Source organism: Lutra lutra, chromosome 12 (assembly GCF_902655055.1).
Source record: "Lutra lutra chromosome 12, mLutLut1.2, whole genome shotgun sequence".
Classification (NCBI taxonomy): domain Eukaryota; kingdom Metazoa; phylum Chordata; class Mammalia; order Carnivora; family Mustelidae; genus Lutra; species Lutra lutra.
The window spans coordinates 83,726,094-83,738,335 of NC_062289.1; the positions used below are offsets into that span (position 1 = coordinate 83,726,094).

The following is a 12,242-nucleotide window of genomic DNA, read 5'->3' on the forward strand; positions in this document are numbered from 1 at the left end:
AAAAAAGGGGTACATTTTAAGCTAAATGAATTGTATGTCAATTAAAAACAAAAGAAAAGGGGCGCCTGGGTGGCTCAGTGGGTTAAAGCCTCTGCCTTCGGCTCAGGTCATGATCCCAGGATCCTGGGATCGAGCCCTGCCTTGGGCTCTCTGCTCGGCAGGGAGCCTCCTTCCCCCTCCCTCTCTGCCTGCCTCTCTGCCTACTTGTGATCTATGTCTGTCAAATAAATAAATAAAGTCTTAAAAAAAAAAGTTTTCAGTGATGATCAGGCCTTAAAGTAAAGGGGTTAGGCATCACGTCAAAAAATAATATCAAAAGAGAATAGCCCAGACCATTTGCAGGAGGAATGGGGCAGGTCTCTGAGATCCAGATTCTTGCATCAAGGAAACCGAGGCCCAGGCACACAGCTCTCAGGTAGAGCCAGAATTAGTACCCAGGTGTATGTGCCTTATGAGCTCTCTCCTTGCAGCTTCTAGCCCTGCACTGTCCAATAGGAAAGCCCCTACCTCTTGGGGCTGTGGCACCCTTGAAAAGTGACTAGTCTGAATTAAGATCCCATGTGAGTGTGTGCAATGCATGCTACTTCTCCAAGGCTCTGTAGGATGAAAAGAATAGAAAGTATCTTAACTTCTCTATGTTCATTATATTTGACATATTGTTCAAGATATATTGTGTCAAACAGATCAGTTTCGCCAGTCTTTTGATTTCTAAACTGTGACAGCTAGAACATTTAAAATTACATATGTGGCTCGCTTTTATATTTCGAATGGACAATGCTGCTCTGGAGTATTTGGGCCCCTGGGGCAGTGTAGGAGAGCTTGGCATTAATTCATTCACGAAATGAAATTTCCCTGAGCATCCTTGCTTGATCCTTGAAAGATCCTAAAGCTGATCCCCGGGGGTGCTGGTTAAGCTGGAGAGGGGGTATCACCTGCACTTTGAATCCTAAATGAGAAGAGGGAAGGCATGTGTGGTAACCCTTCCCTCTCGGTGGGGAGGTTGATGTCTTCACTAGATCCAGATGTGCCTGAAGGTCTGTGACTAATTAAAATCTGCAAGGCATGGCAATTAAAAACGGCAGAAAAGGGTGGGTATCCTGTGTATTTTGACGAGATTTACTGTTTAAGCGGAACTCCAAGAAACAGAACCTTCAAAAGCTTAGTCATCTAATCCAAGATACACATTTGATGCTATGTTTTGGTCAGACCTGAAGATGGCCAGGAGGGGTGGGGGTGGGAGGAGGGCGGAAAATTGTTACTTCAATAAAAAATTACTCCAGGAACGTAGAAATTTTGTCAGGTTCATTCTTGTATCCTCGGCGCCTGGACCGGTGCCAGGCACATAGTAGGCGCTTCTTAAACATCTGAATGAGTTAACATGTAGAGTTTATGTGGATGCAAGAGTGAATTTCGCACGGAAGAGGCCTCTGGTTTTTGTCAGTCTCCAAGGAGTCTCGTAGGCCTCCAGAAGGGTTAAAAACCACTTAATACTGACAGGGACACGAAATTTATTTGAAATCAATGTCAAGAATTGGTTGTTCTTATTCTGGGGAATGGCCAGACTTCGGCGTCTGGAATGATCTACGTGCTTAAAAATACCACTCGCCACCATTTTCTCCAGGTAATTTTCCATCCCTGCCCCCACATCCAAGGGGGAAAAAAGTAATTCTGAAATCCTACCTAGCTAATTAAAAAAAAAGAAAGGAAGGAAGGAAAGAAAGAGACGAAGCGGTAAAATAGCGAGTCTCCGGGCGCTGAGAGCCTAGCAGAAGAAAGGGACCCACGCGGGCCCCGGGCGCCGCCGGGACCCAGCCCCCCAAACTTTGCCAAGTTGCGGGCGCCCAGCGCGGCCGGAGGCGCGGGGCGCGGCCGCGGGCGGAGCCGCCCCCTGACGCCGGGCCGCGGCGTGCCGGGCCGCCCCCTCCCGGCCCGGGCCGGCCCCGCTGGCTCTGCTCAAAGTTTGCGGCCGCCCCTGCGCCCGCCCGCCCGATGTATGGGTGATATACTGCAGCGGGTGTCAGGGTGAGGGACGGCCATATTTGCCGGTGCGGCCCGAGCCGTCAACAACAAAAAGTGCGCGGGAGCTCGGCGGGCGCACGGACAGGCGCTCGGACGCCGGGCCCGCCTCGCCGCCGCCCGGCCTCGCCGCCGCCGCCGCCGCCGCCGCCGCCCTCGCGGGCCTGGCCCCGCGGCGCCCCGGCGCGCCCCGCCGCTCGGGGGGATGTCTTACAAACCGAACTTGGCCGCGCACATGCCCGCCGCCTCCCTCAACGCCGGTGAGTGAGTGCGCCCCGCGGGCCGCGCGCGCCGCGCCCCAAGTGCCGCCAAGTTGGGGGCCGGCGCGCCCGGCCCCGGCCCCGGCTCCCGGGGGCCCGCGGTGGCCGGGGGCGCCGGGCACCGGGTCCCGGCCCGGGGCAGCGCGGCCGCCGCCGCCATGATTCCGGCGCCCGCGCCGCCAAAGTTCGCGGGGGCGCCCCGTGCCGCGGCGGGGCTCGGCCGGGGCCGGGGGCGCGGGCGGCCGCCGAGGTCCCCCCCCACGCCGGCGGCCGAGGGATCGCGGGGAGCGCGGCGGGCGAGGGCGGGGGAGGCTTTTCTCTGCTCCTTTTTCCTCTGGCTTTTGGGCGGCTCGGCGAGGGCCCCTGCCGGCGGGAGTCGGGAGCGGCCGGGCCACGCCGGGAGCGGGGCGCGGGGCCCGGGTCGCCCTTGGGGAGCAGGGGGCGCGGGCCCGGGGCTGGGTGGGGAGCGGGCTGCAGGGGTGCAGGCGAGCCAGGCCAGGCCGTGCGTGGGCAGGGCGGGGGCGGCGAGCGTGCCAGGTGCGAGCTCCCCCTGAGCGCGCGGGGCCGCTGGGGTCACCTGCGGTGCGGGGGACTCGATCATCCGTGGGGGCTCGGTCCGGCGCACCGGAGCTGGGGTGCCCGCAACGCGGCACGCCGGATGTCCCCTCAGGCGTGCGCGCAGTGACAGAAGTTGGAGAAGACCGGGGGCTTCTGAGTGCCCGCGGGCGGTGGGTGACGCCGGCGTTCAGCCCAGACCCCCGCATCTCGGAGCCCCCAAGTCTGGGCTTCGAAGGCCCCTTCTGTGGAAGCCGGAGTGGAGGGGCGTCCTCCCCCTTCCCGGGGGCTGGAGCCCGGCGATCCCAGGAAACTCCTCCAGAAGTTGTCAGGCGGCTCCCTGCTGTGCCCCGGAGCTTGCCCAGGGATCTAGGGAGGCCTGGGGTCGGGGAAGGAAGATGGTGATGTTAGGGTGTGATCTGCTTTTCCCCTTGCTTGGGTCTTTCTCCTTTAGACACTTGGCAGCTGACTTCCAAAAAAGCAGGCGCGTTGGAGGGGGGAGGGGGCAGAGGCCTGGTGGGGGTGGGGATTGGCCTTGCTGGTCAGAAATGCCACGTTGGCAGTTGGCCGCGAGTTTTGGGCCTTGTCTCCAAACGGTGACTCTATAACTCCAAAAAGCTGAAGAGGGACCCAGGAAATCAGTCTGTCTGTCTATCTATACATATTTCAACTTATAGAACACAGATTTGGGGGTTGGAAAGGGTTAAGATTCAGTGTGCCAGTGGAGGCAAAGTTGAATTGGTTAAATTTGGGGTCTGCGTCCCAAGAGCCAACAGCCACTATTTTCTCAAATGTTCGCACCACCTTCGGGGTCTGCAGACCTTACAGAGACAGGCTTTGTGGTCCAGATAAGATTTCTCTTTGCTTGCCTCATCCGTTTCTGGGGTATGCAGGCCGGAAGGTCTTGCTGCCAGCGTGGGCACCCTGGAAATCTCAGGCCTGGCCTCGGATACTTGAGGCAGGTGTCCTAAACTGAGACCTTTGGGGATTAGGGTCAAGTGACAGGGGCACCCACTCAGGACCCCTGCAGCCCTGTACTGGGCTGGCTGGCACCTGTGCACAGGTTTTCCTCTGTGCTGATTGCCAGGAGGACTGCTGAGGTCCCCAGATATCTGGTGTTATGGCGGGGGGCTGCGCGCCTCCCCATGGACCCTTCGGAAAGCCCCAGCCTCCCCCTGCCATTTGCATCCAAGATGGACTCTCCGCTGCCGCTCCTCCGGCTTCCTTGTCATCATCCCTCACGCCCTCCAGCACTGCCTCCTGCTCGCGGGTTGCCAAGCCGCGGCCTGGCCGGCGGTGGCAGTGGCGGAGTTAGACAAAGCCCCCGCCTCCCCGCCGGAGAGCACATCCCACCCCCCCCAGGCGCCCCAAGTGGCGGGAAGGCCGCCAGCTCCCCAGGCCCAGGCCGCTCTTTGTCTGGCGTGGGGGCGGGGAGCTGCGCCTGGCCCCAGGAGCTGCTGGCCTCTGCCAATCCCTCCCTCGGCTCCGGGCCCTCCCTGGTCCCCGCACACTGTGTGCATTGTCTGTGATGCTCGGAGACTGCCGTGCTCACGCCCAGTCTGGTTTTCTCCCTGGCCTCCTGCAGTCCGCTGCACTGGCCCTCCCTGTGTCTGCCGGAAGGAGTGGGCATGAGTAGAACTCAGGGCCCTTCTGCCAACTCTCCCCAGGGCCTCACACACACCCCCCTCCTGTTCAGCAGAGTAAGAGACTGGCACTGACACACGATTGGGGTCACCTACCATGTCACCTGGTGATGGGAAAGGCAAGCCCTCAGCGGTTGTCTGACCCCAGCCCCCCACCCAACCAGGTGATTTCTCCTCCCTCTCTCTTAGCACCCACCCCCTCGACCTAACCCTAGACCCATGGAAGACTGGGGTTTTAGACATTCTGTTGGGAACCATTGCCTCAAACAGGTGGAGAAACTGAACCCCAGAAAGGGTAAGGTCTCTTCCAAGGTCACAGCCAGACCAAGTCCTGGTCCAGGCACTCGTCTGTAGGAAAGCGGATGGGACAGGAGGCAGGGAAGTGAGAAACACGGGACTATCAACAAGAGGTGAGGGCGGTTCAGGGAGTGAGCTCCCGAGTCCCGCTCATCTCCTGCCCACAACCCGGAATGTCCTAGACCCTGGGCTGCTCTGCAGGGGTGTGTACCCCCCTGGGGTTGCACTTAGCGTCCTGGCCTTCCAGAGAGGTGTGATATCTTGTGGCAGCCAGGGCTGGAACCCGGATCTGGGGCTGCAAAGACCACACTCACTGCCCACATCAGGAGGTTCGGGAAGTTGGCGTTTGGCTGCTGTGGTGAGGGGTCCTTGGGGGGGCACCCGCCCTGTCCCTGTGCTCCAGCCGCTGCACGTCTGTGGTTGCCTTGGATGGAGGTCGCAGTACTGCTGGCGGTTCATCCCCTGCCTGAGCACTGTGGGCCCCGTAGCACAGGTGTCTTACGGTCCCTGCTTGAGAGGCGTGGCGACTGGGGCGAGGACAGGCCCCATGATGTGCCCTCTTACCAGCTGAGAGGCGGCAGGAACCATGTTCCCTGACTGGGCACCCCACATTGGAGCCGAAACCGGGGCCCCGGCTTGGGGTGCGGGAGGTAAAATCGGGGCAGGCCTGAGAGCGAGGAGGACATCTCGGGTACAGAGCTGTTCCCAGCTCCTGGCCAGAAGGACAGAGGGACAGGGCTCGGGGTGCCAGCCTGTCCTGTGGCGTGTGGCTCAGGAGAACGCCCACCCTCTCCAGACTGTGTGTCTCTTCCCGGTGCGGGCCTCCAGGGCTCCCCGAGGGCCCCTTGCACTCCGGCAGCCGGAGCTCCCGAGCGTCCTTCCTCCCTGTCCCCTCCCCTGCTCGCACCAGATGAGCAGCTGGTCGCTTTGGCCAGCCTGGCACCAGCTGTCCATCCCCGGGGCCAAGTCTGCGTAGTGCGCCGTGTGCTCGAGAGACCGTGTGGCTCTGGGGGCGGCAGGCAGAGGGGGAGCTGCTCCTCGGCTGGGCGTGGAGGCAGGCGGTCGGCTGCCGAGGAGGGCTAGGTAAATTCTCCATGGTTACCGCTGTTTGTAATTCTGCAGGACATCCTCTACCCGCTAATGGCCACTTGGCCGCCATTATGGGTCTGCACGCTTCCGGCTACCGAGCTGGAGCCGGAAAATTCCCCGCTGATGACTCCCCACCCCACCCCCCAGCCCGGAGACTCCATTCCGAGCCGGGCCCTGTCCCCACGTGCTCCCTTGCCGCTGAGGGACGGGGTGTCTGAGTGCTGCCGTCCACAGACGGGGCCCTGTCCCTCCCCTCTTGGGGTGGGAGCCATCCAGCCGTAGGAGCAGACTGTCGCGGGTCCTGGCCCCTCTTTGGGGAGGGAACCACAGGGGCTCAGGCAGACGGAGGGCGACCGAGGACACGCAGACACACGGTGATAGACTCCAGATTCCGGACCTGGGGTCCAGTGAGCCGGTCTCCTGAAGTGGGGAGGTCTCCGGCCCTCGGAGCCCTCCCTGTCTCCCTTAGCAGACGTGGGCGGGGGGCCGGGCACGGGCCGTGTGGACCAGCCCCAGTAGCAGGTGGGCCCCTGCGGCAGGGATTAGGCCAAGGGTAGCCACAGATTTCATCTTTGCTACCGATCCCGACCTCGCGGCCAGGAGTGAGCCCGGTGGTTGGGACGCGGCGGCCGCTGTGCTGGTGGGAATGAGGAGCGGCGACCTGCTCGCTGCACCTTCCTGTCATCTGGGCTGAGCATCGGCCATCGCCGAACCAGGGGACGGGAGTGGGGTCTCTGTCCTTTGAGGACAAAACACTGCTGTTTGGCATGGTCCTGGGGTAGGGGTACTGTGGCAGGACCCAGAGTCTTTGCTTTGGGTACAGTTACACGATCGCTGACTCTTCTCTTGTCCCCCGTAGCTGGGAGCGTCCACCCGCCCTCCACCAGCATGGCGACATCCTCCCAGTACCGCCAGCTGCTGAGCGACTACGGGCCGCCGTCTCTCGGCTACACCCAGGTACGGCAGTGGGGGGATGTGTGATGGGTGGGAGGGGCCATGGGGCTGGCCTGGGCACCAAGGGGACATGCTTCCCGCCATCCGGGCAGGAGAGCGGCTGGGACAGACACAGTAGACGTGACGGGATGGAACAGTCATCTGGACTTTCACCATGGCCCTGGCCAGCCTCCAGTCTCAAGCCTCGAGGCATCAGGGCGAGGGGTGGGATGTGTGTTTCACGGGGGTCCTGAGAGGTGGGGGGCGGAGAGCCCGAGGAGAGGCTGGGAAGGCCTGAGGGCTGCACACCCTGTTGGGGCCACTGGCCACGTGTGTCCCTGTGGCGGGGGTCTCTGGACTGGACTCCTGAGGAAGTGAGGCCTGACCTGGGCTCTGGATCTGCGCCTGGGCAGGGGAGAGCGGACCCTGTTCTCACTCCCTCCCTTCAGGTCGTGGCCCCAGCAAAGAGGAGGACAGGGCCCTATCCTTCTGGAGCCCAGATGTGCATCATTGGGAACGGAGGTCCTTGAGCCGGGCCACGGGGGTTCTCGGTGGTTCTGCCCCCTGCTTGGCAGCCTTGTAGAGATCTTCCTCACCGCCCAGCGGGGTCAGTGCTGGCACTGGCCTCACTGGCTGTCGCCGGTGGACGGACCTGGCCAGGCCGCACGCCTCGGTGCCCTCTGGCCGTAGCCGCCGTTGGGTTCTCTGCCGTCACTGGAACGCAGCGGCATTCTAGGGTCGCCGCGGAGGCTGTCCCAGGGAGAGGGTGGCGGCCGGCCATGCCGCGCCAGGCCGTGCTGTCCCAGGAGCAGATGCGGGACCTGGGCCAGGACCGCCAGAGAAAGCGGCAGTGGGAGGATGGCAGGGAGGACTACCGGGCCAGGAGGCGATGTCCGGAGGGTGCTGGGGAGCTGAGCGAGGACAGGAGGAAGGCCCTGGAGGCAGGACACGGAGGTGGCAGAGGAGGAGGGAGGAGTAGGCGAGGGCCTTGAGGGGGCCCCCGGGGACCCCAGCCTCACTCATCGGGGTGCTTACTTGGGCTATGGGTGGGGTCTAGGGAAAAAGGTGTTTTGTGGGGTGAGCCCTGCCGGCGGAGGGGGCAAATGAGTGAATTGAAACACGTTCTGTGTTCTGTCCGGACGGTCTTCGGCAATTCTTTGTAGTCCTGCTGACCCCAAGGTGTGGCCCCCGTCTCGACCCCGTGCTCTGGACCGTCCTCCCCTGGGATGTACATGTGCATCGCCTAGGTCCTGGGAAGTACCTGGTGGTTGCCGAGACAAGCCGGTCCTTCTTTTTTCTCATCTGAGATTTTAAAAGCTTTCTGGAGGCTGCTGGTGGTTTCGTTCTCTGCAGGAGGACGGCAGAGAGGCCCAGCTCTCTGGTCTGCGGTTACCCCTCAAGGTGGACCAGCCTGGCCCCCCCACAGACGGCCGCTCCGGGAGACTAGGCCAGGCTGCCCTGCCTCCAGGAGCCGCCTCAGGGCCAGGCCTCTCCCTGCCCTGTCCTCTCTGTGGCTGGCGTATGGTGCTGTCCTGACTTTGGCCTTGGGGTGAGGTTAGGGATCGGTCCATGTAAGCTCTTCCTTCTGATTCTAGGGAACAGGGAACAGCCAGGTACCCCAAAGCAAGTATGCTGAGCTGCTGGCCATCATTGAGGAGCTGGGGAAAGAGATCAGACCCACGTACGCTGGGAGCAAGAGTGCCATGGAGAGACTAAAACGGGGTAAGTAATGGGACCCAGACTCCCCTGACGGGTGCCGCCTCCCTGTGGGGTGTGTGGGGAGGTCCCCTGTGCCTCAGGGGCTCTCAAATCGTTAATCCGGTGTGGAGGTCTCCACAAGGGCGGGGGTGGGCCATGGGATGAAGGTGTTCTTGGGATCTGACAGGAGGGCCTCCTGTGCCTTCTGGGAGGGTCTGTATGCTTTAAAAAAGGAATCTTTATAGCCCAGATCCTGCTGTTTTGTCTGTTGCCTGCTCTGCCCAGCAGTCTGTTGGCTGCTGCTGGGCCCAGGGAGCTGCAGGAGGCCAGACGCGCCAGGCTTTTCCTTCTCTGGGCGGGCCGGGGACACGGGGTGGTGAGGTCCTGGGTCCTGTGTTGCCCTCTGTTGGAGCAGAGCCCGAGGGAGCGCCTGGGCCCGTGCTAGTCTGGGAGGGAGAGCAGGAACGCTCTGAAGTTCTTGGTGATTGCAGAGGGCAGACAGGAGCATGATGTCACAGAAAACCAGTGACTCACGTGAAGACGTGACTACGTGACTGACCAGCTGATCGGAGCGGCTGGGAGGGGGGGCATGAAATCGGCTGGCACCTCGCGAAGTCACCGGGGTGGAGGGGAGAAGAGCATTTCTGTTCTAGAAGGTGGCGGTGCAGAACAGCAGTGGCCTAAGTGCGAATTAATTGTGGGAGGGATCTGGTGTTTCCGAGGAAGGCTGCAGAGGCGAGTCTGGAGTGAATCTGGGGCATAAAGGGGGGCTTCTGTGGAGGCCAGGACTCCACAGTGGTGGGCGAGGCTGGCTGAGTACAGCAGTGGGCTTCCCTGGTGTTTATGAAGCCGTCGTGGACAGGGCTTGTCGGGGGGCGGTGAACCCCGACCCACCCCCAGGGGCTGGGGCGGGTGAGCATCATTCTGTGTCCAGACCTCTGTTTGGAGGCAGGGGAAGCAAGACAGTCCTGACATCTGGAGTTCTGGCCACCCGTGTGGAAATCCCTGGGAAGATGCTGGACCCCAGAGTCTAACAGGTGATCTGCAGTCACCCTAAAAAGCCAGTGGGTTCAGTCCAGCCGATGCATGTGCCTCGTGATGGCTCCAGGGCAAGTGCTGTGTGAACAGCTGGTCCCATGGTCACGCTCACCAGTAGCCGAGTCCAGGCCAGGCAAGTTCATGTCCGAGCAGGGTAAAGAAGGGTCATAAAGGGTCATAAAGGCTCACGGGTAGGTAGGTCAGCAAACTATAACTGATAGGCCAAGAATGTTTTTTAGTTTTTAATGGCGGGAGATGATTCTTTGGGGCTCCTAGGTGGCTCAGTCGTTAAGCGTCTGCCTTTGGCTCAGGTCATGATCCCAGAGTCCTTGGGTCGAGCCCCGTGTCCGCCTCCCTGCTAAGCAGGGGTCTGCTTCTCCCTCTCCCACTCCCCCTGCTTGGGCTCGCTCCCTCACTGTGTCTCTGTCAAATAAATAAATAACGTCTTAAGAAAAAAAAGATTCTGTGACTCGTGAAACTGATCTGTAGCTCAGACTTCAGCGTTGGTAATAAAGGGTTATTGGAAGATGGCCACACCCATTGCTTCCCTAGTGGCTGCTTGAACGGTTGTGACAGAGCCTAGGTGGCCTGCAAAGCCTGAGATATTTACTCGTCTGGCCCTTTCTGGAAAAAAGTCTTCTGAAGCTCGCAGATAAGATATGTGGGATGTGGCCACCTGCGTGACATGGGGATGTCATTCATAATGCCCTCTGGCTGTCCCCTCTCAGAAGGAGTACATTCTTTGTGCCTGTTAAAACGAGATTAGTATCTCACCGAGATTAGTATCTCACGGCATTCACTAAAGGCAACGACAATAAAAAACAAAAAAACCAACTCAACAACCAAATGGTAGCCAGCAAACCAGAGAGAGGAGACAGGCAGGGGAGTGATGGGGCGGAAGGTGCTCTCGGCACCCGGCGGGCAACAGTCACAGTGGACCAAGGTTGGACATAAAGGAGCAGTCTTGCATCCTAACTGTGCAGGCTGGACACTGGACAAGCCCTTTCTAGGACTTAGAATATGAAGAAGCCAGAGAAAAATCACGATTGGAAGACCTGGACTCTGCAGAGTGGGTCAGGCTTACTGAAAGCAAGTGGAGACGCACCTTCTTCAGTCCTCTGACGGCCTGACCTGCCAAGAGAGCTTGCTGGTCATCCCCGGTGTAAGGGAAGGGATTGGTAGGAGCCATGAAGAGGAGTCTGGGCTAGGAGGGAAGGCCTTCGAGGTGGGGTTTTCAAACCGCCGGAATTGCAGAGTGGTTTGGATGCAGGTCTCGAGGTCCCTTCCAGGGCGAGGGCTTTTCAGCTGGGTTGCATGGGGCCCTCTTCCTCTCCGGGAGTGGGTTCTGCTGGACCTCAGCCTCTGTTTCTCCTCCAGGCATCATTCACGCCAGAGGACTGGTTCGAGAGTGCTTGGCGGAAACGGAACGGAATGCCCGATCCTAGCTGCCGATCAGCGCAGAAGGTTTTCCATCTTTGTCTAAGACCAGAAGTTACAGCTCATCTCCCATGTTCAGATGAAACTCTTTGCTTTCAAAATGGTAACAGTTTGGTTTCTCCTTCCCACGTCCCTCCTGTGGTTCACGAGGCTCTGAGATTGAGAAATATTTTGCAGTGGACTAGGATTTACGTTTTCTATAGTTAGGAATTACCCAGGGGTTTTTGTTTTTTTGTTTTTGTTTTTCTCCTAAGCATTGATTTAAAAGATGCACGTAAAAGATACCTATCTCACAGCAGAGCTCCCAGTTACGTTACCCAGATTGTTCTCCATTCTTTTTCATAAGCTAATACAACTCTGAGGGTTTTTTTGGTTTGTTTTGTTTTTTGAGTGCATACGTTTGCCCCACGGTGTGTGTTCCGCTTAATATAACTTCTTTTGTGCTTAAGCATTTGCTTGCATGACTACGAGTGCTTTGAGGTCAATTTTAAAAAATGCACAAGTTATAAATACAGAAGAGAGAGCAACCCTACCGAACCTGACCTAACAAGATCCCCCTCACCCCCCAGTTTTCCTGCCAAGACTGTGTGTGGATGTCAGTTCTGCTTTTCCCGTAAGGTGATCTAAACATCTGGAAGAAAAATGACTAAAACTGTTTGCATCTTTGTATGTATTTATTACTTGATGTAATAAAGCTTATTTTCATTAACAATTTGTATTAAGGTGTGGGTTCCTTGAATTCTTAAATGTTGGTTGTTTTGTGTATTTTTTTTTAAGTGATATTTTAAAAAAATAGCTCCTTGGGGGCACCTAGCCGGCTCAGTCCCTAGAGGTGCAACTCTTGATCTGGGGCTTGTGAGTTCGAGCCCCACATCGCGTGTGGTGGTGACTTAACAATCAAATCTTTAAAACAAAACAAAACGAAAAACCGCTCCTTCAACGCGAGAGAGATCCCTGCCCCAGAGGGTTTGCCCACCTGGTCCCAGAAACATTTTGCGTGCCGATGGCTGAAACATCCCGGGCCGAGGAAGGCAGTTGTTTGCCTAAGTCGGAAGGTGGAGGTCAGGCAGAGCTGCATCCTGGTGCATCGTGACTGCTGTGGACACGGGTGCCCGCCAGGGAAGTGAGCAGGAACATTAGTGGAGGGGTCTTACTGACTCTTCCCGCTGCCTGCCCACAGTGAGGCCGTTCTCAGCTTCCAGATGCTTGTCCTGTGAGCATTTCCGGGCTGCTCCAGGAGTCTAGTTCTCCTACAAGGTGGCCTCTGGACTCCTGT

General features: G+C 58.9%; 1 protein-coding gene across 2 annotated transcripts; it reads left to right on the forward strand.

Annotated features, from left to right (window-relative positions):
• The first annotated feature begins 1,911 nt into the window (after nt 1-1,911).
• Nucleotides 1,912-11,678, forward strand: CDK2AP1 (cyclin dependent kinase 2 associated protein 1). 2 transcript variants are annotated; one of them, XM_047696330.1, is made up of 4 exons: nt 1,912-2,276; nt 6,720-6,817; nt 8,389-8,515; nt 10,907-11,678. In XM_047696330.1, the coding sequence occupies exons 1-4, from the start codon at nt 2,222-2,224 to the stop codon at nt 10,972-10,974; spliced, it is 348 nt and encodes a 115-aa protein (XP_047552286.1). In that variant the 5' UTR covers nt 1,912-2,221; the 3' UTR covers nt 10,975-11,678. The 2 variants fall into 2 exon arrangements, with proteins under 2 accessions (XP_047552286.1, XP_047552287.1); XM_047696331.1 differs by lacking the exon at nt 1,912-2,276 and adding an exon at nt 5,830-5,854.
• Nucleotides 11,679-12,242: the final 564 nt, after the last annotated feature.